The sequence below is a fragment of the Zalophus californianus genome, chromosome 14 (assembly GCF_009762305.2).
Source record: "Zalophus californianus isolate mZalCal1 chromosome 14, mZalCal1.pri.v2, whole genome shotgun sequence".
In the NCBI taxonomy this organism is placed as follows: domain Eukaryota; kingdom Metazoa; phylum Chordata; class Mammalia; order Carnivora; family Otariidae; genus Zalophus; species Zalophus californianus.
The window spans coordinates 45990683-46016701 of record NC_045608.1 but is presented as its reverse complement, the minus strand read 5'-3'; the positions used below and the strand labels follow the sequence as shown (position 1 = coordinate 46016701).

The window sequence follows — 26019 nt, the reverse complement described above, 5'->3', positions numbered from 1 at the left end:
TTGAGCTCAGACCCCTGTGGTTGCTGCCTCTGGCTCTCCCCGCAGCTGTCTCCCGGGCATATGAAATACAGAGGGACCAAACTGGGACTGCTCTGTTTTCACAACCTGCTTCTTACGTGCTGATCCTGATTCTGGTCATCACCACCCAAGTCAGAAACATAGGGGTCCCCTGAGAGTTCTGCTCTGGTCTTCCTTCCCCCCACACCCTATGTCTGAATCTGTCCCCTCCTCTCTGTTCTCACTCTGCTGCCACCTTGGCTCAGGTCCTCATTCTTTTTTCAGGGCTACCTGGTTAGGGGCCAAATGAGATCTTGCTCCCCTGAACCCTTGGGCCGCCAAGTAGGGCCTGGGCTGAGCGGTCCTGGCTTAGGTGGTTATCGTGTTCTGTGCACGCCATCACCTGCCTTCGCCTGCCCGATGTGCCGTGTGCCTGGCTGGTTTCCCTGCCCCTCCCGATGCTCCCCTTCCTCCACACTGCACCCAAGCAACCTTCTGAAATGGATCTGATCATGTCCCCCCACGGACATGGGGGCTGCCCATGACCTGCATGGAGGCATGCAAAGGTGCCATACCCCTCTCAGGTTTTAGAAAATCCAGCCCCAACCAAACTTCTCATTTTTCCTAGACCATGCCGTGATGTGTTCTTTTCTCTGATCTGTCAGAGAACCTCTTCAAGCACCCACTCATTCATTCTGAATATTTTACGTACCTGTATACACACCCACCATGCCAGGCTCTGGGTCTACAGTAGTGAGGCAGGGGCATGGTCCCGCTGCTCTGGGCTACTCCTATGGAGCATCAGCTGAGCAAATCATGACACCCACCTGCTGGACTGTACGGACAGAGAGGCCACTATGGGGAAATGACATTTAACCACAGACAAAGGCTGAGCAGGAGTTCACCAGGTGGGGCCAGGAAGGGGAAGCAGCAGACGCAAAGGACCAGATGTAGGAAGGGACTTGGCAGGAGTCACTTTGGGCCAGTGCGGCTGATGCTTGATAAGAGAGGAGGGCTTAGGATGAGGCTGGAGACTTAGGATGAGCCTTTGAGGCTGACCTGGGAGTTTGGCGTGTATGCTGAGTGCAGTGGGAGGCCAGGGTTGGGTGTGAAAGCCCAGACGGACCGATCAGATTTACAGTGCTGACAGTTCATCCAGCTGTCTGTGGAGGAGACAGGACTGCAGGAGGTGAGAGAGGGCGTGGTGGCGACTCTTGAGGTCTCACGAGGGAGGCCCTTGGTATTTTAGGCTGGTCTGCATGCAGCTGGAGCTTGACACCTCTGACACCTCAAGGAGCATGAGACCTCTCCCTGACATTTTACTTAGCACACCACCTTGTGATTTCCATATTTCATCAATTCTAACACGTGCTGCTTTTTCTCACGTTGAAAAAACATATTCACTATCTGCAGTCAGAATGCTTCTATAATCAATGGTGTGCCCTGGTCAAACGCTTTCTTTCTTAGTAATATATAAAGAATGGGGGGGGATTTTATACTCGGTGGCATCAGAGGTTCAATGAAATGTGGTAGGAGTTTCCCTGGGTCTCTGTCTGCTTCCTCTGAGCCCCCTCTTGGCAGGGACCACATGGTTGTCTTCGTAGCCCCAAAATCCAGTCCCAGAACCACTGCCAAGCTGAATATTCACTAACTAGTCACTGAAGTTCAGCCACTCCCCAAGAGCTGCTCAGCTTCTGGGAGATGGACTCATGCTTCTTATCTACACAGTGGATGCTTCTGTTGTGAATTGAAAATGAAGATTTACCTGGTCTGGGCAAGAGATCCAGGCATCTCTATAGGGTATTGCTTCCTGATGGACCAGTTGGATCACAGAGGTGAGGCTGAGTATAAGAAACAGGTTAGAGTGCCTTCGCGGGTATTTCCATCAGGCAGAGACCAGGGGCCAGACTTCCAGGCTGAGAGGACCTGTCCTTGGAAGAAATTGGATAAATACCAAAATATTTTGAATCTTCATCTCCATTTCATCCCTAACACTAAACAACATCATTTCTTTTTTTTTTAATTTTAATTCCAGTACAGTTAACATACAGCGTTATATTAGTTTCAGGTGTACAATATGGTGATTCAGCAACTCTATACATTGCTCAGTGCTCATCATGAGAAGTGTGCTCTTCATTTCCATCACCCATTTCCCCCATCCCCTCACCACCTCCCCTCAGTTTGTTCTCTATAGTTAAGGTCTGTTTTTTGCTTTATCTTTTTTTCTACGTTTGTTTTTTTGTTTCTTAAATTATACATATGGCATCTGTCCTTCTCTGACTGATTTCATTTAGCATTACACTCTCTAGCTCCATCGTGTTGTCACAAATGGCAAGATTTCATTCTTTTCTTTGGCTCAGCAGTATTCCATTGTATGTATATGTACCACTTCTTTATCCGTTCATCTGTCAATGGGTAGTTGGGCTGCTTTCATAATTTGGCTATTGTAAATAATGCTGCAATAAGCATGGGGTTGCATGTATCTTTTCGAGTTGGTGTTTTCATATTCTTTGGGTAAATACTTAGTAGTAGAATTACTGGATCATAGAGTAATTCTATTTTTAATTTTTTTGAGGAACCTCCATACCGTTTTCCACAGTGGCTGCACCAGTCTGCATTCCTATCAGAGAAGCACGAGGGCTCCTTTTTCTCCACATCCTTGCCAACACTTGTTGTTTCTTGTGTTGTTGATTTCAGCCTTTCTGACAAGTGTGAGGTGATACCTCATTGTGGTTTTGATTTGCATTTCCCTGATGATGAGTGATGTTGAGCATCTTCTCATGTGTCTGTATGGCCATCTATATGTCTTCTTTGAGAAATGTCTGTCCATGACTTCTGCCCACTCTTAATCAGATTATTTGTTTTTTGAGTGTTGAGTTGTATAATATTGTTGAGTTTATATATTTTGGATACTAACCTTTTATCAGATACATCATTTGCAAATATCTTCTCCCAGTCAGTAGGTTGTCTTTTAGTTTTGTTGATTATTTCCTTTATAAACAATATCCTTTCTTGTCAGGGCAAATTAGGAAACAGTGGTATGAATTACATACTTACTTAGTGTCATTTTAAAAAACGCTTCTTTCCTTTATGAGTGTAATAAACAATAGTAAGTTGTAGAATATGCAGAGGAAGAAAGTCCCAGAAATCAGCTGTGATCCTACTTCGCACAGGATATTACTCTATTCTGTCAGACTTTTTTTCAATGCACGTATATAGACATTCTTACACAGATAATATAATATATCCTATTTTCCATTGATCAGTTTGTCAGGAATCTCTATTCGTGTCCTCATTCCACTCCACATGGAATATGATGTGTTGCCCAATCCCTGTTTCTAGACTTATAGGTGGTTTCTAGTAAGTTGGCATTAAAATCTTCTCTGTGATAAAGATTAAAGATTGGCTGTGATCTGTTCCCGCATGATTCAGTTTCCTGATCATTTCACTTGGAGCCTCGACAGAGTGACCAGATATTACCAGGAGCACAGCTATGTGACACCTCTTAGACTTTACCTGTGACTCACAGTGAGACCTCTTTTGTCCAGTATGTGTCGGTTTCACCAGACTCCACTCTGGAGAGGAAGGTTGACCTCCTCGTGACCTTGTTCCCAGGTTTTAAGGATAAACTCTGTCTGGAGCTGTGGTTCACTCTCACCTCCCACAGTACTTTGTGCATGCATGCGCAAACACATGCACACGTAATTTGACTCTAAGGTAATGTGTGGCTTGTGGAATTGGTCTCACTACCTTGCAGATAGACTTGTCACAGTTGAACATTAGAATGCTGCTCTTCATTCTTTTGTTCGTTTGTTCAGCATTTCTTAAGTCTACACTGTGTATCAAACGTCTGGCTAGGCCTGCAGCTATGGAGGTAAACTGGACACACTGATCACCCTCACAGAGCTCAGCTGAATGGAGGAGCCAACACATAAACTCTGGGATGCCCATAGAATGTTATATGGGCTGGAACAGGGGTGTGGGTGGACTGGGGTGACCACTGGTAAGTCTGCTTGGAAGGGCCAAGGGCAAGATTTGAACCCAGTCCTGCGGATGGTAGGAATTTTCAAAGTGCAGGGAGAAAGGGCACTCCAGGCAGGCAGAGGAAGCAGCAGATGAAGGTAGTAGTCTGAAAGGGCTGGCGGGGTGTCCTGCAGGACTGGCGGGCTGGTTGTGGCAGAATAGCATCATGAAAGGTCAGGCTCTGGAGCTAGATTGCCTGAGCCCAGACCTTGGGAGCTTGGGCAGCTTAGCTAATTTCTCCGTGCCTTGGTGTCCACATCTGTAGCATATAACCTGAGACTTAACCCATAATGAAATAAGTCAATCCACGTAGAGGGGTTAGAACAACACCAGCACAGAGTAAGTAGTCCTCCGAGTAAGTTAGCTGACCACCCGTAATGTTAGCTATTTATTGTTATTTTTGGCGATATGACTTTTGGGAAGTTATACTGACCCACTCAGAACACTGAGATATCACTAGGACTTATGCCTGGGTGACTTTCGGACTGAGGAGCCTCAAAAGGTGAACGTCTGACATTAACTCCTGAGTTGTTTTTGGAGCCCTGGGAAGCAGAGCTCACTAATGCATTTATTGCTTGTTCTAATCCCCATATCTCAGGTTCTGACTCCTCTAGCCAGAGGCATTTAAAATAAAAAGCACCCTCTCCTCTGTGGAATGGGCAAACTGTTTAGAGCACTGTGTGGATTTGCTGCCCTGTGACGGAAGCCGCCAGACAGTTGCTGGATGCACCTGTTACTACTCATGGAACAGCTGGGACATACTCTTCCTCTGTCCTGTCTGTTCCTATTTTTCCGCCAAACTGTTGAGATGTTGATTACCCTGAGCCCAGAAGCTTGCAGTGACACATTTTCCCATGATGGGGGCACTTCTCCAGGTGCCCTGAGCCAGGTCACCTTTTTGGGTCATCCTTTCTGTACTGAAGGGATGTGTCCCCACCAGGTGGCAGTGGAGTCAAGGTTGGTGTGGCCAGCTGAGGCAGGTTCCATGGAGATGAGAGGGAAGGCTCTAGCAAGCCACTAGTTTGCCCGCAAACAGGATCTATTTATTAAAACAACGCAAACTGGATTATTTAGTAATGCATGAAAACTGAAGATAGCCTTCATAACAAACCATGTTACCTTGTCAGTCTTCACGTTTCTAAAAAAACAGAGATATGATTGACGTATAACATATTCATTTCAGGTGTCCAACATAATGGCTTGATATTTATATATCTTGCAAATGATCACCGTAAGTCTAGCTAGCATCCGTCACCATATGTAGTTATACAGATTTTTTTTTCTTGTCATGAATACTTTCAAGATCTACTCTCTGAGCAACTTTTAAATCTACAGTATGGTATTAGTAACTCTAGTCACCATGCTATGCTGAACATGACATCCCCAAGACTTACTTTTATAACTGGAAGTTTGTATCTTTTGAGTGCTTCATTTTTAAACAATATGTTCATACTTCACTTTCAAGAACTGGAGTCGAAAAGCTGTAGTTTGTCCCCAACTAGCAAAGTAATCCTTTGAAATGTCCAGAATTAATCTGTTATTTCCTCTATCAAATACGGAAACTTCTGTGCTTCTTCCTGCTAGAACTTTATACCTGAGTGCAAAGGACTAACTCCCTTAAAATGACTAATAAAAACAATGGGCCGCCTGGGCGGCTCAGTTGATTGAGCATGCAACTCTTGGTTTTGGCTCAGGTCATGATCTCAGAGTTGTGAGATGGAGCCCCTTCTGGGCTAGGTGCAGAGTCTGCTTGAGGTTCTCTTTCTCCCTTTCCCTCTGCCACCGCCCCCCCCTCAGCTCCTGCTCTCACTCTCTAAATAAATAAATAAATAAATAAAATCTTTAAAATAAAAAAAATGACTAATAAAAAGGAGAGGATAAAGGTAGGACCTGCATTAGAATTTCTTCATTTCAGGGAGTTTAGATTTCAGCCAAGTTTAGATTTCCCCAGTCTGCCCTTTCTCTCTCCCTAGAGGTGGAGTCAACTGTCCCTTCTCCTTTTTCCTGTTTCTTCATTTATACATCATCCCAGAGAACTTACAGCCCTGCTCAGAGTCAGAGCTGGATCAGTGAAAGGCAAACATAAGGAAGCAGACTGGAATAGAAGTTGAATGAGAGCTTGATTTCTCTTCTTCCACAGGTCTCATCAATTCCTCTCTCTCTCCCTTTCTTGGCATGTAAGATATTTGAAGGCTTGGCCCTGGCATCATTTTGGGGTTTTGTGGGTAAACCCAGTTCCAGGGGTGAGGGTAGTAAAACCGCACACCCAGAGTGCTTTGCCCAAGTGACTCAGCTCTGGACCTCTGAGTCATCCTTTGTGTAGTCCAAGCAGAAAAGGCCTCCAGAAATACAGAGGTGCAGCCAGCTCTTAAGCCCCCAATAAGCTTATTCAACCTTTATTTGCCTCTTGATCTAAATATTTTCTTTTAAGGGGAAAAAGAGGACTTATAAAGACTAACTGTAAGTCTCTTTATTTTCATACAGAAAACTTCTCCTGCAAAGATCTGTAGGTAAGTTTAGGGGCACCTGGGTGGCTCGGTCATTAAATGTCTGCCTTCGACTCAGGTCATGAGCCCAGGGTCCTGGGATCGAGCCCCGCGTCGGGCTCCCTGCTCCGCAGGAAGCCTGCTTCTCCCTCTCCCACTCCCCCTGCTTGTGCTCTCTCTCTTGCGTTCTCTCTCTCTGTCAAATAAATAAAATAAAATCTTTAAAAAAATAAAAAAGATCTGTAGGTAAGTTAAAAAAAAAAACCAGCAAACCACAGCCCTCTAAAATAGAAGACTTAACCTGATTTTAAATGATGATAAGCTGTTGGAGATGCCTATTTGAGAGTTGACAGAATTTATTATAAACAGTTATATACCCCTATTTTGTGTCTTCTTCTAAATTTTACTATCTCTTTCTCTCTCGTGGTTTTTTTTTCCCCTGAAATATTCTGTTCCTAAGGGGAAAATAACCCGTGCTAGATTTCAGTCACTGAAGCCCAAAAGTTCACTAAGAGTTGTGCAATACTGATGGGAGAAGGAAAATGGAAAACACGAAAAAGGACTTAAAATGTTTAAAATCGTGTTTGCAGTTGATTGGGTTTTTTTGATTCCCATGGTGGAGCAAACACTGGCTGCAAGATGAGGGATCGGAGTCGTGGTCTTGGGCCACAGCAAGGTGATGAAGGGCAGGCTTCCTAGCCCTTCCTGCCTCGTTCCCTTGGCTGAAACACGAGCCCGGCTGGACTCTCAGGCCGATCCCCTGGGCCCCCCTGGGTGCCAACCTGTAACCCTGTTCTCTGGCTGCTTCTGGCCTCTGCAGCCATAGCTCTGAAGCTCAGTCTTGATGATAGAAAACCAACAGAAATGCTTTGACGCATGGATTTAGGACCTTTTGTTTCAAATATTTCTGGGCTTTCATCCAATCTCTTTTTTTGCCTTGATTACAGACGGCTACTTGGAAAAAAAACAAAACACAACACTGTTAGGACTCATCGTCTTGTTTAAAAGATTAGCAGGTATTAAAGAGGCATTAAAGCCCACTAATACCTGATATAATCAGGTATTGCTCAAGGCCAAGTTTGGTGGGAAACCAAGCGCTGTCGCCCACCTGGCTGTCCCCCATCTCCTCTCAGCCCCGAGGGGCTCTCTGTTTGAGAGGACCAGTAACATTCATTGCCTGTGGATGGGGAAGCGCCCTATATCCTAGAAAGCCTTCTACTGTAGGTAGACCAAAGCTATTAGGGTTGTCCTCTCCTCCCACCTAAAACCTGCCTGATCCTGTGCAGTCCCAGAAACGCTTCTACCCGCCTACCTCCGCTCACCCCACCCTTTGCCTCTGAGTCCTTTGACAGTCTGGGGCCTTGGAGTCTTCTTGAGGCCATGTGTGTGTGTGCCTTCAAAGTTGGCGAGGCTGTAGAAGGAGGGCGGGCTGGAGCGGAGGACCTTCCTGTGCCCCAGGATGACCCGTGTCACGCTGACCGCCCCAGGGCTGTGAGGTCCCAGCTCTGGGGATTCCCCCATCCCGGTTCCACTGGCCATGCTAGGTGGGTTATGCATATTTGGCAGGAATGCCACGTGAGTGACGTGCCCTTCTTAGTACATCATATTAGGAGGCATATGACATACACCTGTCCCATCATTGGAGATGTTAAGCTTGATCATTTGGTGAAGGTGAAGTGCAAAAGATTTTAACATGCTTTCCATGGCGTTTTCTTTTTCCTAAGTGGTAGAACTGCAATCTGATTACCCAGTTTTCCACTAGTGTATTTTTGGGGATCTGCAGTTTAAAAAATTTCTTATAACCTGTTTCACGGGCATCCTGTTTTTCTCGAGCGAGCCAGCCATGGTTTTGCAAATGTCCTGCGAGTGCCCATATCTGGGGACAAGGCCAGCTGAGCCCCAGGGAGGGAACTCTCTGGTCCCCGGTGGAGCACCCAGTTGATAACTGCATAGGTAGTGAGGTTCTCGAGGAGGAACAGGGGCACGGGGTGGGGTCTTGCAGGGTCTTGGCCCCGTGCTCACTCCACTCGATGTGTTTCAACCCCCACACTCTCCGGGCAACGCTTTGATGTTGAAAAGTGAAGCTGCCTGTTTTATCTCTTTGCACAGTGCTCTCTTCCTCCTGGCTGCTGCAGGATGCCTTCCCTTCAACGACCCCCAGGTAAGTTCAAGGGCTCTCATTTTGCCTTCCAAGTGTCTTTTACTCTCCGAAGCCTGCACGTATGAGCAGAACTTCTTAGTCCTTCCTTCAGGAATCAGAAGAACCCCAGCCTGTGCAAAGGCATTTAAAAGCTTCCAGGCAGAGCGCCTGGGTCGCTCAGTCGTTAAGCGTCTGCCTTCAGTTCAGGTCATGATCCCAGGGTCTTGGGACCGAGCCCCGCATCGGGCTCCCTGCTCCGCGGGAGGCCTGCTTCTCACTCTCCCACTCCCCCTGCTTGTGTTCCCTCTCTTGCTCTGTCTCTGTCAAATAAATAAAATCTAAAAAAAAAAAAAAAAAAAGCTTCTAGGCTGGGTGCCTCGTGGCCATGTCAGTACCCCTTCTGCAGGCCTTTGTCTTCTCCCCAGGGCTGCAGCAGCCCGGGCGAGCTCTGGCCTCTGGGCACCGTGGTGGCTGCCGTCGGCCCTCTGTATGCGCTTGGAGGACCCACGAGCCCCAGCCCGAGTTGCTCTAGCCTCGTGCATTGAGGTGATGTAGATTTTCCCTCTCATCCCGAGGGCCTCATCTGCAGAGTGATTTTCACTTAGTTATCCTGAGTTTTTCCTTATTAGGCCCCACCCCCTTACCCCTCCAGTAGCAGTCTCGCTGTTTTCTGTTTTCTCTCTCTTCTCCCCTAGCAGTTATTAAATCCCCATCAAGTGTCAGGCACTGAGCCAGGCTCTGGGGACACAAAGAAGAATTGTCCTCATCCAGGCAGAAGTCGGAGTCCAGGCAGAACAAAGGAGAGGAGGACAGACAAGAAACATAATTATAACATGGGGAGGCCGGGGCTCTGTCGTGGGGAGATAGGGGACGCCATGTGGCACCTATGAAGACTCGGGGACCGGGGAAATAGGAGGAGCTAACAATTATAGGGAGCTAGCTATGTGCCAGGCTCTGGGCCAATGCTTCATGTGCCTTATTTTATTTAAAATCTCACAGTTTCACAAGGAGAGGGACTCTTATTGTCTCCATTGCATAGCTAAAGAATAACGAGGCCCCAAAGGTCACCAGCTAATGAGTAAGTGGGGGTTTCAGATTTTACACCAGATCTTTCTGATGCTAAAGCCAGACTCTGCTCTCTGGACTTAAATCTTGGAGGGAGAGGACCAGATGGCCAGGAGAAGAAAGCAGGTGTGGGCACAGTCGTGGAGGTGTCCTGCCTTTCTGTGATTCAGCTTTAGTGAGCACTTACTCACTTTTGCACAGGGGCAAATTCCTGTCTTGGAATTTACAGGCTAGGGAATGGTGGAGAAAGAGACAGGTGATACATGAAATAGAGTGTGGCAGATGAGATAAACTTCTGCGCAGAAAAATAAGGAAGGGAAGAAGAGAGGGAACGCCCCTCAACCGTGTTGGTGGGGGGAAGCATCCGGGCTTGGGGAAGTGCAAGTTCTTTCTCTGGAAGGGGTGTTGTAGATAGGACTGATGGGCTTGACAGGGGCTTGTCCTAGAGATCGTCGGGTGCCATGAGTTTGGATTTTATCCTGAAAATCACTGGGGGACTGTTGAATGATTTTAAGCAGTAGGTGACACCATCCAATTAGTCTTTTAGAGACAGTGAGGGTAGTGTGGAGAACAGGAAAAAGGGTGCTGGAGGCAGAGAGCCCTATTAGGAAGATGTCATAGGCATCGGGGTGAGAAATGAGGATGGACTGGCCAAAGGCCCCAGAGTCCTGTTGTGGCACCCTGGGTTGGCACCGTGCACCGACATTTAGGGTTTCTGATTGCCACGCTGGATCCCATTTGGCTCTACTTATAGCCGTTTTATTATTATATTTTTTAAATCCTGTGTTACAGTTTGATCCTGGTGGATATTTCTGGGCTGTAATTCACTTACTCTGCGTAGGTAAGTTTTAAAAGAATGCTTACTTAAATAATTGAGGCTTATTATTTAGACCTCATTATATATCCACTTTTCGGTGACCCTGAACAATAGGAAGATTACAGACAAGGTGTCAAGGTTAAACTTAAATGGGCGTTTTCTGATCTGACTTTCCTGTTTTGGAGTTTTCCTCAAATGTTCCCATTTCTGATATAGTCTTCTCTTTTTCTTGACAAACATTAATTAACTCACCATGGCTCTAGCCATGCTTGCTCAAGTCTACTTGAGAAACGCTGGCTGATCTTCTCTAAAAATGGTGAGAAGAGATCCAGAAGTTTGTGTTTAACAAAACAGTGTCCTTCAGCAGCATACCCAAAGAAATGGACGCAGGGGAAACACAAGGGCCATCTGACTTTATTTCCAATCATTCGTTCAGTGTTTTCCCGTCTGTAGTCTTAGGGAGAGAGCAGGGCCCTGACTTGGTTACACACGATTCAGAAATGCAGCGTGTTCCTTTCTCCTGCGCACCCTGCAAAGGAAGCCGAAAGTTTCCTGTGCGTTGTATCCTTCTGCTGATCACGAGCCCTCCTGGCCCAGCACTCTCTGTATTGACTGGTCATCGCAGGGGATTACTGCGCTCGCATCCTGGACTCCCTCCAGAGTGTTGTTGTCGCCCCCTGTCGGCCGGGGGTGCTCCTCGGGGGAGGAGCGGCGCTCGCCTGTGCTGATTCACGTGGAACGTCCTGTGCCAGTAACATGCGCGGCTTCGTTTTCAGGGGCTTATGAGATATTGCAGAAGGCCCGGAAACCCAATGCGCTAAGGTAAACTTTTCAAGTGGGGTGGGTTGTTGTTTCGTTCAAGCCAAGGGGTGAGACCCACGGTGTCGTGAGCGTGCCTGGGGCCCCCAGAGCCGTCTCTCCTGCTGTTGGGCCCTTGCAGGCGGGATCCACCAGCACCCTATCCTACCCGCCGTCAGCAGTGGGAGAAGAGCAGGGGAGCCTCTGCCCCCTTCCTTCAGGGACAGCTTTTTAGAGAACATTTTTATAAAAATGTGACCCGAGGCTTTGGGGCCCCAGTTTATTTCTTGCAGCTCAGAGGCCAACTCTTTTTTCTTGTTTACTCAGCTCCTTCCTAACTTGATTTTGTTTAGACTCAGAGGTTCCCCAGTCACGAGCTCTGTGCTGGGGTAAAATGAGGCCCCTGTTGTGCAGTCAAGGGACCAGCCTTAGCAAATGTCAATGAAAGAGACAGGAGTCCCGGCATGGGTTGGCCTGCAGCTGGGAGGTCAGAGGCCCTGGACTGGTCCCCTGGCCTCTGGGTTTTGGGGGCCGCCAGAAGGACCCCTGGGAGAAGATTATACACTTGGAGACTGTGACTTTAGGTCCCGTAGAACACCTTTTGTTCTTTTAATGAAGTGTTTGTGCAGCTAGAAGCCAGTGGAGTTGCCAGATAAAATACAGGGTGCCCAGTTAAATTTGAATTTCAGGTAAGTAGTGAATCCTTTTTTTAGTGTAATTATGGCCCATGCAATATTTGGAATATACTTGAACATGATTCTTTATCTGAGATCCAGATGTATTTGGGTGACCTGTATTTTTATCTGTCAAATATGGTGGCCTTAGGAGCCAGTCCAATGGCCTGAGAGAGTTGACTCTCCTTTCCTGGTGGCAAATGTACACGCAGAGATAATCCGTCATAGGTGAAAATGTGTGTGATTACTATTAACTAGGAAGTGTTTTCTTAAAAATGAGCCAGGAACAAGTTTTGAATATAAAGTACCCTTCATACCATTTATTGACAATTTTTAAATGTAGAAACTTAACCATAGATATAATTATTAGAATATAATGACTCTTTTGTGTATGTAAAACACTTCTATTATTTCACATGTTTTATCTTTTTTTTTTCTCATTCCTTAGCGACATTGACCAGCAGTACTTAAACTATATGTTCAGGTAAAATATAACTTACATTTTCAAAGAACAACTCATATATTTCTAGAACTAACGGATTTTTATTTCCCAATAATATTTTGATTAGAGAGCTCTGAGCCAATGTGCCTACCAGAAAGGCAAGCTAAATAATTTGTGAGACGACTAGAAGTTGAGAAAACCAAATAGCGGTTCTGTCCGTAGACCAGACAAAAGGGACCTCTTTCTGGCTCCACACTTCAGAAGGCCATGCCTCTCCCCATGGGTTGTGGATCTGTAAGGTTAAGGGGACATTTCTTCCCAGGGCCCACACCCTCCCTTCTAGCCTGGGACCTAGAATTCCCTGCTCAGGTGGTTCTGAGCTCGACTTCCTAACTCATTCCTAGACCCAAGGAGTGTCCAAAGACAGACTGTTAGTGGGAGAGGACTTGCAGGAGAGTGGACTTGCATGCTGATTTGTCCACACACAAGTGTATGAGGCTTCAGTGTGCAGGATGGAGCCTGGGGTGGAGAGAGAAGGGGGCTCACTGGGAGCCAGGAGCCAGAGGTTGGATCTGTCCGTGCTGCCACATTCTGACATGAAGCTCCAGGGACTCCAAGAATTCTAAATTCTAACCTAGACTTCCAGGTTTTTTGAAGGTATATTTACTGAGGTAGGATGAAGTTTGAGGTTTGATTTATAACATTTAAATATGGTATATGCACTGCCATTCATACCCTTGCCCCCAGCCAAGCAAAGAATAGGGCTCTTTCTGCTAAATAGAATAGCTGGGAGTGTTCTTGGAGTTTTGTGGTCTCTGAGTGTACACCGCGGGACCTAGCTGAGAGGGAAAGAAGGGTGAGATCTGCCGCTGGGAGCCCAAGTTTGCCCTAATGCAGCAACGCTTGCAAAGGTGACCGAGGCTGGGGATGTGCCACTCAGCACTTAGCCATGCTGATTTCTGCAGGAAGTTCATCTTAAACATTCAACATGAGCTGTATTCTCCATCTGCAGATAAAGCTCATAAATGTCTTAGTTTATTAAAATGCCTTTTCAAAAGGATCCACCACAGGCATGGCTGTAGGCCTCTTTTGTACTCCGCTGAAAACAATCATTAGTTCCACTCTGCCCGGACACACCAGCTGCCTTTTCAAGAGATGTTTCTGAAAATGAAGAAGGCTCTGGATGTTTAACATGTTCCCATGACATCAGAACACTTGGGGCAGTTCTTTTTCTCCATAGAACTTAGAGTCCACTCGAGCAGCAAAGGAATAAGGGGATGGAAAAGTGAGCCTCTGTGACCCCCGACTCATCCTCCTGCCAGCCCGGTTCCCCCCACCCACCCCGGGCTGAGCCCGGTGCTCAAGTCTTCCTGGCTGGGCATCTACACACTGGCTAAAGCCATGATTCTGTTCCCGAGTCTTCTTTCAGTCCCTGTGATGAAGATGTGTGAGTTAGAGTGAGGGCTGCTTCTCGATTTCCCCTGGGCACAGGACACTGAGGGGTCCCTTGGATCAGTGCAGCAGCTGCCCGGGCCAAGAACTGGTTTGATCCTGCTTTTTTTTGAGGGAAGCCGGTAGTTGAGCGGGTCTCTACTTTGGCACATACTCCTATTTTCTTGAGGGTGTATTTGCTCCCTGACCCTGACTTCCGGTGTTTCTCATATAAACAGAGGTCTAAGGCCCGAGGCAGACCGGAAAGGATGAAGGAAGGAATAAAGGAGGGGGTTGGATCTGGGGCTGAAAATAAATGGAATGTCTAACAATGATACGGCCTTTACCAGCATTTTAAGAAATTTAGGTAATTTATAAGGAATGAATATTACGGGATACATGCCCAACACCATTTCCTTTTAACACAAGCAGACATTATTAAATATTAAATGGAAAATTATCATCTGTTCCCTGCTGCTATTCCACCCCCCATTTTGCAGATGAAACTGTGTGTGTGTGTGTGTGTGTGTGTGTCAAAAGGAAATAGACATGCAATCTGTCTGGGGTATAACTTTGTTGACTTCAGCCTGTGGAGAACAGATTTTTCTATTTCCCCTTTATATTTCCTATATAGGAAGTAGAGGAAGGTTTTCTGTTTTGTTCATTGCCATATCCCCAAATTAGAACAGAATCTGGCACTGACCAGACATTCAATAAACAGCTGTTGAATGCATTTTAAAAATCTGCTGTCGATCTGTTATCATATGCCTTTTATAGGAGTGTAAGTTCTTCTATAGAGTTTACATGTCGCATATAGTCTTAGAAATATAGGGGGCTTCAAGGTATACTTCTCTTCTGCCCACCACAAATAGGTATACTTCTCTATACTGCCCACCACAAATACTCCTGGAGGCGATTAATTACAATTCCAAACACATATGCGGCGCCTACTGTATGTGTGGCCCTGCTAGACACTTGGGATCCAGGAGGAATAAAATATGGTTCTTGCCCTATAGGAGGTCACAGCATAGGAATTAGGAGTGGTATGCCACTATATTTGCAAAACTCAAACAGAGATTAGAGGATCAACTCTTTCATTTAATTATTTCTTCTTATTTTTATCCCCTAATATTTTATTTCGGAGACACCCTTTGGGATGATGCCAATGATGGGATTTGGGGTACCATGGCAAGCTCTGGGAGATACTTTGGGATGGAAAGGGGCCTCTTCTATCCTGTCATAGGAGTTATAACCAAAAGGGGATCCAGTGAGATAACATAATGGAGTATTGTACAGGGTCTGTGTTTGCCAAAGAAAGAAGAGATGGCCAGCAAAGGACAGAACATCTCCAGGTTAGTTTGTAGTGTGCATATTTTTTGTAGCTACCTGTAAGGCCTGTCTTACAAACCTACAACTTCTGAATGACCTAACACATGGCTCTCCTTCATTGCCTCTCTCCTGACCCTCCTCACCTTCTGCCTCTTTGCATGACACAGCTCCTCTGAGTCATCGGAGAACCAGTACTTGAGGGGCAGAGCAAAGGAAGAGATTGAGAAAAACAGAAATGGTGCAAGGATTTAACCCCGGAGCAGGGAGGGGGCAGGGCTGTCAAGCTAACAGTGCCTTCCCCGTTCAAACTGTCCCCCACACCGCCTATAATGTCACCAACTAGAGACTTTGGTGGTTCTCCATCCCGGTGCCCTTTAGAGCACCCTGGGGCTGTAACAAAGGAAAACAACTGAAGCTTGGATCTTGCCCTTAGAGATTCTAGCCAGGGTGTTGGCCATTCTGGTGTCCAGCCAGCATTAAGAACCAGAGTAGGCGGCTTCGGTACTCAGCGGCTCGGGAAGCTGTGCGTTCTGTGAGGCTGCGGCGGAGCCTCCGTACAGAAGGCGCAAGAGGTTGGCAGCCTCGATTGAAGCACGTCGAGCGGCGACAGCAGCTAGGAGTCATGAGCGACAGCGGCGAGCAGAACTACGGCGAGCGGGAATCCCGTTCTGCTTCCAGAAGTGGAAGTGCTCATGGATCTGGGAAATCTGCAAGGCATACCCCAGCAAGGTCTCGCTCCAAGGAAGATTCCAGGCGTTCCAGATCAAAGTCCAGGTCCAGATCTGAATCTAGGTCTAGATCCAGAAGAAGTTCTCGAAGGCATTACACAAGATCAAGATCTCGGTCCCGCTCCCATAGACGATCCCGTAGCAGGTCTTACAGTCGAGATTATCGAAGACGGCATAGCCACAGTCATTCTCCCATGTCTACTCGCAGGCGTCATGTTGGGAATCGGGCAAATCCTGATCCCAACTGCTGTCTTGGAGTATTTGGATTGAGCTTGTACACTACAGAAAGAGATCTAAGAGAAGTATTCTCTAAATATGGCCCCATTGCTGATGTGTCTATTGTATATGACCAGCAGTCTAGACGTTCAAGAGGATTTGCCTTTGTGTATTTTGAAAATGTAGATGATGCCAAGGAAGCAAAAGAGCGTGCCAATGGAATGGAGCTTGATGGACGTAGGATCAGAGTTGATTTCTCTATAACAAAAAGACCACATACCCCAACGCCAGGAATTTACATGGGGAGACCTACCTATGGCAGCTCACGCCGTCGGGATTACTATGACAGAGGATATGATCGAGGCTATGATGATCGAGACTACTACAGCAGATCATACAGAGGAGGAGGTGGAGGTGGAGGAGGATGGAGAGCTGCTCAAGACAGGGATCAGAAGGCGGTCACCTTCTCCTTATTATAGTCGTGGAGGATACAGATCACGTTCCAGATCTCAATCATATTCGCCTCGTCGCTGTTAAAGCATGAAGTTGAAGATTTTCTGAAACCTACCCTAGAGTTGGGATATTGTTTGTGGACAATATTTTTTATTGTCTCCTGTTTAAAAAGTGAACAGTGCCTAGTGAAGTTAGGTGACTTTTACACCTTTTATGATGACTACTTTGGTGGAGTTGAAATGCTGTTTTCATTCTGCATTTGTGTAGTTCGGTGCTTTGTTCAAAGTTAAGTGTTTTCAGAAAAGTATGTTTTGCATGTATTTTTTTACAGTCTAAATTTTGACTGCTGAGAAGTTTCTATTGTACAAAACTTCATTTAAAAAGGTTTTTCTACTGAATCCAGGGTATTCTGAAGATCGAAGCCTGTGTGTAAAATGCTACCAAATGGTAAAAAGCAACAATAAAGTTTGGTTTTTACTTTTCTTTCTAAAAAAAAAAAAAAAAAAAAAGAACCAGAGTAGGCTGTCTAGCATTAAAAATAAAAAAATCCCCTCCTATCCTTGGATAAAAAGTTGTATTCCTAACCTCTAACCAGATAGCTGCCTGCATGGCATGGAGTCGTGATGGAAAAGGTGTAGAAGGTGGGCCAGGGCAGTGTGAAGGCGTGGTGGGCGGGTACTGGGAGATGGGAGAAGCTTCTGGAGAGGAAGGACCAACATAGCCAGCATCAGAGGAACACTCCTCCTTCTCCTCATCCTTTTCGGCTTCCATTGCAAATCAGTCCAGGTAGTTTCCAGGCACATGGTGGATGGGATGGATCATTCTGTGGGATGTCTTCTTGGAAATTTAGCTTACCTTCTACAGAGTTAATTTTATGGCAGACAGATTTAGCTCACACTCGACAGCTGGCTTTTCGGTTGCAGCTGATCTGTAATTCCAAGTTGGCTTTGTTTAGCTTACTCGTACTCTTGGCAAATTAGGTGTGGTGATAATGGCCACACAGCTGGCCTGGGGGTGGGGTGTGGGTCCTTGGCCCATCACGGGTGCGGTCAACCCTCTTGCTAAAACCTGAGGCATCTCAGGAGATCTCACCCTCTCACTGATGAGTGAGACCATTTGGTGCAGCTAATCTGCTCTTAGGCAAATTTCACTGTTTCTGAGCAGAATGGACAGAATTGTATGTTGCTGTTTCCTCAGTGCTGGGAAGACTTCCTCACTGCTCTGCTGTTTCATTTTCAGTGTGGTGCTCCTGGCACTTGCATCCCATCCCACAGGTAAGTCAGTTTGCTTGTTTTATATTGCCCATTCAACCCAGTGCTCTGACCCAGTTGCATCTCTGAGGGACATTTTATAGGAGAGTGATTTGCCTTCCAGGATGGAAGCACTGGGGTTAGGCATTGTCCACGTACTTGAAACTGATCTCAATGACCCATTGTGGATTTATCGCCCATGAATTTATACTTACCCCTTCTTAAATTTTGACATCTGTGTTTTCATCTGGTGCGGCCTCAGCTGTCCAGACAGGCTTGTTATCTGCTGGATAAACTAGTGCTTGCCTTCTCCTCTTCTAAAGTTCCTTCTTCAAACATCCAGAATTGCTTCAATCCTAGTGTAAAAGGATTTGGTGAAAAAGTTCAGATTCACCCTACTGCTGACTGACATCCTTTCACACACTTTTATCATATGTGGTCATGCAATATTCATAATTGCAGATTAAGGAAGTCGAGTTTTAAAGCTTACCTTTGCCCTGTTGGCTGCCTCGGTTACTCTAGAGTTGTTTTTCGGATTCAGGAATTGCCCACAATACTCTGTTCCTTTGTGGTTTTTTACTCTGAAAGGTTTTGAAGTTGATGCCAAATATAACAAAATAGTATCTGCATGCGGTATGGCTGGAACTACACATTTTATTGGTCAGTCTCCTTCAAACTCATGTTTGTTGGCCATTTGCTGGGCATAAGGCATTTCCCAAGCCCTCAGAGTCTCAGTTAAAATGAGAAAGGTGACCTGGGTTATTTCTAAAGCCCTTTCTAGTTCCTGTTGTGCCCAAAACAATGAGCGCTTTCTGTTGGTACCTTTAGCTGCTTCGGATTATTTGAACTAGTCTCCTGAGAAAACTGTCGATAGTGACGGAGTGTTTCTGGTTTGTATATGACTCATCTGAACCCGTGTCTCATGAGGATAATTTGAATTACTTTTTTCTCAGAGCATTATTCTACACTTGCCCACACTGATGCACGTCTGCTATTTTCTGCCCATTCCCACAGCCTGGGGTTATCTTCCGACTGTAAGGTTTGCTGCTGAGTGCCCTCTGCACTCTCGTGTTGAAAACCTATCCTTTGTAAAATAAAAATCATATGACGCCCATGGTGTGAACCCTACCTGTTTCTGCTCACCCAAGCTGCTGCTTGTCTGCCTTTGAGTGTGCCTCTTGTCATTCTTTCATGCAGTCAGGTGGTTGCCACCCAAGAGATATTCACGAGCCCCCGAAGCACCCTCCCCCTTGCAACTGTGTTTTGTTCAAAGCCTTTGGAAAGGCTTTGATTTGCATGCTCCTTTGCTCCCTGACTGATTAGTGGTGGATTTGGGTGACAAATCCTCACCTAAATAAATCACTCTGCCTTTCATCTAAGAGGTGATGCTTGTTCGTTTGTTACTCATGATTCTCAGAGCTGGAAGGAATCTTAGTGATTATCCAAGTTGCCACCACCTTTTACAAATGAGGAAATTGAAGCCAATAGCAGTTAAGGGATGTGGCCAAGATGGTGGAGGGGAGGTGTGTAGCAGAGACACCGGAGTTTAGGTCCTGACCCTTCTCCCAGGTTTTTCTTTTTAAATGCTTCTTTTTTAGGGATTCTACAGTTTATTATAAAGTCTTCTGAGTGAGTGAATAATTTTATACGATTTTATTAAATTTCTTTTTGGAGCTTCTCTTGGTTTTTGTTTTTACTTTGTTTTGTTTTTGAAAGAGAGAACATGCGTTCGTGCACACATGCAAGGGAGAAGGGGAGGTGCAGAGGGGGAGAGAGAGAGAGAATCTTAAGCAGGCTCCATGCTCAGCTCAGAGCGTGATGCGGGGCTTGAGCTCACAATCCTGAGATCATGACCTGAGCCGAGATCAAGAATCAGATGCTTAACTGACTGAGCCACCCAGGCTCCCCTGGAGCTCCTTTTGGTTTGAGGGGCATTTTTCTACCAGTTTCTGAGCACAGGGTTGCTGGCAATAGTATATATAGTTTGGCCAGCATTCCCACATTTTACCCTGACTTATTGCTAAACTTTTAGGCCAATGCAAGAATATCTTGGGCACTTACTTACTCTCTGGGCACACAAAGTGGTCAATAGCCTATGGTCGTAGAATGGCCTGGGCAGAAGAGTAATTTAAGATAGGCCCCAGATTCTTTTTGAGGTGATGAAATGTTCTGGAAATTGGTAATGATGATGGTTGTACAACTCTTAATATGCTAAAAACCACTGAATTTTTAAAAATGTATAGGGGACATGGGGCACCTGGGTGGCTCAGTCGTTAGGCATCTGATTCTTGATTTTGGCTCAGGTCATGATCTCAAGGTGGTGAGATCAAGCCTTACACTGGGCTCTGTGCTGAGCTTGGAGCCTGCTTAAGATTCTCTCTCTTTACTTCTCTCTCTACCCTTCCTCCCACTCTCTCTCTCTCTCAAAAAAATGTATAGGGGATAAAAAAATCATTCTTATTTGAGAACTTGTTCGGAACTCAGTTATACCAGAAAAAGATGTTTACAAAGATTAATTTTCCTTCAGATTATATTAAAAAACAAGAATGGACATCAGATGCTTAGTCCCATTCCTTCTGCAGGCTTTGATCGCTTGGTATGGTGAATGATTGGTATGTCTGTGGTGGGCAGCTCAGGGAGTTGTAAAGCCTCTGGGGTTCATCAGAGAGAGACTGGGTACACTTCTGTGGAAGGACTCCTGGATGCAGGTTTGTTGTGTTGCAGTTTTCAGGTCGCTGAGATGATTGTCTCTGAAGAGGCCAGGTAAACAAAGATGGGCTCCTGAGAAGGATTTTGCTGGCCTGTGAGACTGGCTGTGACCCTGGTGGCAATAGCTGAGGTAGCCGTGGCCTCCCTTGCTGTAGGTGGCTGAGGCTCCCAGCTCCCCAAAGCTGTAGGGTTCAGGTAGGCCTTCAGGCCTCAGCAGCCATCATAGCAGACTCCAGCAGCAGCCCTGGTGAAGGTGGGTGTGGGGCTCTGTACAAACTGGTGGCAACCTTCCAGAAGAAGCCGAAGATTTTCATCTGTACCAGCACCAAGTCCAGCTTCTAACCCACGAGCATCCCAGGGAAACACTGTAAAATCACACCTACTTCTGTGTGTATGAAGGTGCTCTGCGTGTGGTCACTGTGATCCTGTTTGTCGCTTTCTTAGAACTTTTACAAATTGTGTGCCAAGGGGCCTTAAAGATGTATATGGGTGTTTTTCTTTTCACCTCTGGTCAGTGGAGTGCCTTTGACTTGAAACCTTACTATCAACAGGCTGGTCCTTAAGGGCCTGTTTGGGTCAGGAATGTTGAGTAGCAAAACAATCCTGACTAGAATAGGGAAGCTGCTTGTGAAATCCACATGAAAAGAGACTGTGTAAATTTTGATCAGCTTTAACTTTTAGAAACTCTCAGGGCTGCCACATTACAGTCGTGATCTAGCTAAAGTGCTCTGCTTTGAAATTGTGCAGTGCACAACCAGAGCAACTGTAAGCACTGCCTTTTTGCTTCAAAGAGCATTCAGGAACAGTAAAGATGAGATTCCTGAGATGATGGAAGCTCAGAATCTAGAAGAGTACTGGAGGATCAGTTTTTCTCGGCTTTATAAACCTAAATCAATTACCCTCAACTCTTTGATGGGTCCTGATGATATTTTCTCATAGCGGAATACAATTACAAAGTTTAAGCAAATAAAACACTGGAGGAAAATCTCTCTTCTCCAGAAGTATTTGAGGACTGCTGTGATAGGACAGCTCCTTCCAATTTGTTAGCTTTCTCATTGGACCCATGGGTAGTCTAGCCTGTTTTTAAGTTAGAACAATCCTTAGTCTTTCCCACTTGATTATTACACTTTCCATCTAGAATGTCCATGGCAGGGCCTGAGTATCAGGGAGAACATGTTCCTGATTCCCCACACCTGCACCAGTTAAGACACAGTAAGTCCTCAGGACTCATGGGTGCGGTGTTTTTATGAAGGATCTGTTAACAATTGGTGGCATTTTATTTTTTAAAATTTCTTAAAGTTTTATTTATTTAAGTAATCTCTACACCCAATGTGGAATTCAAACTCACAACCCTGAGATCAGGAGTCACATGCTCTACCCGCTGAGCCAGCCAGATGCCCCACAATTGCTGACATTTTAAAGCAGGGCTTTATTCCTTTCGGTTTCTTTCCACCTCTTCTTTTTTTCACTTGTCTCTTAATTATTTAGTAGTACTTTAATTAATTAATCAATTAATTATTTTACATTATTTATTTTTTTGTTATGTTATGTGAATCACAATACATTACATCATTAGTTTTTGATGTAGTGTTCCATGATTCATTGTTTGGGTATAACACCCAGTGCTCCATGCAGTGCGTGCCCTCTTTAATACCCATCACCAGGCTAACCCATCCCCCCAACCCCCTCCCCTTTAGAACCCTTGGTTTGTTTCTCAGAGTCCATAGTCTCTCATGGTTCGTCTCCCCCTCCAATTTCCCCCCCTTCATTTTTCCCTTCCTGCTTTCTTCTTCTTCTTCTTCTTCTTCTTCTTCTTCTTCTTCTTCTTCTTCTTCTTTTAACATATGATGTATTATTTGTTTCAGAGGTACAGATCTGTGATTCATCAGTCTTGTACAATTCACAGCACTCACCATAGCACATACCCTCCCCAATGTCTGTCACCCAGCCACCCCATCCCTCCCACCCCCTATCACTCCAGCAACCCTCAGTTTGTTTCCTGAGATTAAGAATTCCTCATATCAGTGAGGTCATATGATACATGTCTTTCTCTGACTGACTTATTTCGCTCAGCATAACACCCTCCAGTTCCATCCATATCGTTGCAAATGGCAAGATTTCATTCCTTTTTTTTTTTTTCAAAGATTTTATTTATTTATTTGACAGAGACAGAGACAGCGAGAGCAGGAACACAAGCAGGGGGAGTAGGAGAGGGAGAAGCAGGCCTCTCGCGGAGCAGGGAGCCCGATGTGGGACTCGATCCCAGGACCCTGAGACCATGACCTGAGCCGAAGGCAGACGCTTAACGACTGAGCCACCCAGGTGCCCAAGATTTCATTCCTTTTGATGGCTGCATAATATTCTATTGTGTGTGTGTGTGTGTGTGTGTGTGTGTGTGTGTGTGTGTGTATATACCACATCTTCTTTATCCATTCATCTGTCGATGGACATCTTGGCTCTTTCCATAGTTTGTCTGTTGTGGACATTGCTGCTATAAACATCAGGGTGCACATACCCCTTTGGATCACTACATTTGTATCTTTGGGGTAAATACCCAGTAGTGCAATTTGCTGGGTCGTATGGTAGCTCTATTTTCAACTTTTTGAGGAACCTCCGTACTGTTTTCCAGAGTGGCTGCACCAGCTTGCATTCCCACCAACTGTGTAGGAGGGTTCCCCTTTCTCTGCATCTCTGCCAACATCTGTCGGTTTCCTGACTTGTTAATTTTAGCCATTCTGACTGGTGTGAGGTGGTATCTCGTTGAGGTTTTGATTTGGATTTCCCTGATGCTGAGCGATGTTGAGCACTTTTTCATGTGTCTGTTGGCCATTGGATGTCTTCTTTGGAAAAATGTCTGTTCCTGTCTTCTGCCCATTTCTTGATTGGATCATTTGTTCTTTGGGTGTTGAGTTTAATAAGTTCTTTATAGATTTTGGATACTAGCCCTTTATCTGATATGTCATTTGCAAATATCTTTTCCCATCCTGTCGGTTGTCTTTTGGTTTTGTTGACTGTTTCTTTTGCTGTGCAAAAGCTTTTTATCTTGATGAAGTCCCAATAGTTCATTTTTGCCCTTGCTTCCCTTGCCTTTGGCGATGTTTCCAGGAAGAAGTTGCTACGGCTGAGGTCGAAGAGGTTGCTGCCTGTATTCTCCTTTAGGATTTTGATGGACTCCTGTCTCACATTTAGGTCTTTCATCCATTTTGAGTCTATTTTTGTGTGTGGTGTAAGGAAATAGTCCCGTTTCATTCTTCTGCATGTGGCTGTCCAATTTTCCCAACACCATTTGTTGAAGAGACTGTCTTTTTTCCATTGGACATTATTTCCTGCTTTGTTGAAGATTAGTTGACCTTAGAGTTGAAGGTCCATTTCTGGGCTCTTTATTTTGTTCCATTGATCTATGTGTCTGTTTTTGTGCCAGTACCATACTGTCTTGATGATGACAGCTTTGTAATAGAGCTTGAAGACCGGGATTGTGATGCCACCAGCTTTGCTTTTCTTTTTCAACATTCCTCTGGCTATTCGGGGTCTTTTCTGGTTCCATACAAATTTTAGGATTATTTGTTCCATTTCTTTGAAAAAAGTGGATGGTATTTTCATAGGGATTGCGTTGAATGTGTAGATTGCCCTAGGTAGCATTGACATCTTCACAATATTTGTTCTTCCAATCCATGAGCATGGAACATTTTTCCATTTCTTTGTGTCTTCCTCAATTTCTTTCATGAGTAATTTATAGTTTTCTGAGTACAGATTCTTTTCCTCTTTGATTAGATTTATTCCTAGGTATCTTATGGTTTTGAGTGCGATTGTAAATGGGATCGACTCCTTAATTTCTCTTTCTTCTGTCTTGTTGTTGGTGTATATAAATGCAACTGATTTCTGTGCATTGATTTTATATCCTGCCACTTTACTGAATTCCTTTATGAGTTCTGGCTGTTTTGGGGTGGAGTCTTTTAGGTTTTTCACATAAAGTATCATATCTGCAAAGAGTGAGAGTTTGACTTCTTCTTTGCCAGTTTGGATGCCTTTTATTTCTTTTTGTTGTCTGATTGCTGTGGCTAGGACTTCTAGTACTATGTTGAATAGCAGTGGTGATAGTGGACATCCCTGCCGTGTTCCTGACCTTACAGGGAAAGCTCTCAGTTTTTCCCATTGAGAATGATATTCACTGTGGGTTTTTCATGGATGGCTTTTATGATATTGAGGTATGTATCCTGTATCCCTACACTCTGAAGCATTTTAATCAAGAAAGGATGCTGTACTTTGTCAAATGCTTTTTCTGCATCTATTGAGAGGATCATATGGTTCTTGTTCTTTCCTTTATTAATGTATTGTATCACATTGATTGATTTGTGGATGTTGAACCAACCTTGCAGCCCAGGAATAAATCCCACTTGATCGTGGTGAATAACCTTTTAATGTACTGTTGGATCCTATTGGCTAGTATTTTGGTGAGAATTTTTGCATCCATGTTCATCAGGGATATTGGTCTGTAATTCTCCTTTTTGTTGGAGTCTTTGTCTGATTTGGGGATCAAGGTAATGCTGGCCTCATAAAATTAGTTTGGAAGTTTTCCTCCCATTTTCTCTTTTTTGGAACAGTTTCAGAAGGATAGGTATTAATTCTTCTTTAAATCTTTCGTAGAATTCCCCTGGGAAGCCATCTGCCCCTGGGCTCTTGTTTGTTGGGAGATTTTTGATTACTGCTTCAATTTCCTTCCTGGTTATGGGTCTATTCAGGTTTTCTATTTCTTCCTGGTTCAGGAAGTTTGGTAGTTTATACATCTCTAGGAATGCATCTATTTCTTCCAGATTATCTAATTTGCTGGCATATATTAGCTCATAATATGTTCTTATAATTGTATTTCTTTGGTGTTGGTTGTGATCTCTTCTCTTTCATTCATGATTTTATTTATTTGGGTCATTTCTCTTTTCTTTTTGATATGTCTGGCCAGGGGTTTATCAATCTTGTTAATTCTTTCAAAGAACCAGCTCCTAGTTTCACTGATCTGTTCTACTGTTCTTTCGGTTTCTATTTCATTGATTTCTGCTCTGATCTTTACTATTTCTCTTCTCCTGCTGAGTTTAGGCTTTATTTGCTGTTCTTTTCTCCAGCTCCTTTAGGTGTAAGGTTAGGTTGTATATTTAAGACCTTTCTTGTTTCTTGAGAAAGGCTTGTATTGCTATATACTTTCCTCTCAGGACTGCCTTTGCTGCATCCCAAAGATTCTGAACAGTTGTGTTTTCATTTTCATTTGTTTCCATGAATTTTTTTAATTCTTCTTTAATTTCCTGGTTGACCCATTCATTCTTTAGTAGGATGCTCTTTAGCCTCCATGTATTTGAGTTCTTTCCGACTTTCCTCTTGTGATTGAGTTCTAGTTTCAAAGCACTGTGGTCCGAAAATATGCAGGGAATGATCCCAATTTTTGGTGCCAGTTGAGACCTGATTTGTGACCTAG

General features: G+C 44.9%; 2 protein-coding genes across 6 annotated transcripts in view; both read left to right on the top strand.

The window, feature by feature from the left end:
- The window catches only part of TMEM241 (transmembrane protein 241), a 116541-nt gene that overhangs the window by 39045 nt on the left and 51477 nt on the right, over nt 1-26019 (top strand). For 3 of the 4 annotated variants that reach the window (XM_027576857.2, XM_027576854.2, XM_027576856.1), the window contains 6 exons: nt 6505-6530; nt 8616-8667; nt 10504-10552; nt 11305-11350; nt 12449-12484; nt 17797-17873. In XM_027576857.2, the coding sequence (XP_027432658.1) occupies nt 6505-6530; nt 8616-8667; nt 10504-10552; nt 11305-11350; nt 12449-12484; nt 17797-17873 (286 nt within the window). The remainder of the gene's footprint in view (nt 1-6504; nt 6531-8615; nt 8668-10503; nt 10553-11304; nt 11351-12448; nt 12485-17796; nt 17874-26019) is intronic. The other variant, XM_027576855.2, reaches the window with a different exon arrangement.
- On the top strand, nt 15697-17082 carry LOC113912945 (transformer-2 protein homolog beta-like). Of its 2 annotated transcripts, XM_027576859.2 has the most exons (2): nt 15697-16533; nt 16592-17082. In XM_027576859.2, the coding sequence occupies exons 1-2, from the start codon at nt 15825-15827 to the stop codon at nt 16681-16683; spliced, it is 801 nt and encodes a 266-aa protein (XP_027432660.1). In that variant the 5' UTR covers nt 15697-15824; the 3' UTR covers nt 16684-17082. The 2 variants fall into 2 exon arrangements, with proteins under 2 accessions (XP_027432660.1, XP_027432659.1); XM_027576858.2 differs by having other exon boundaries at nt 15697-17082.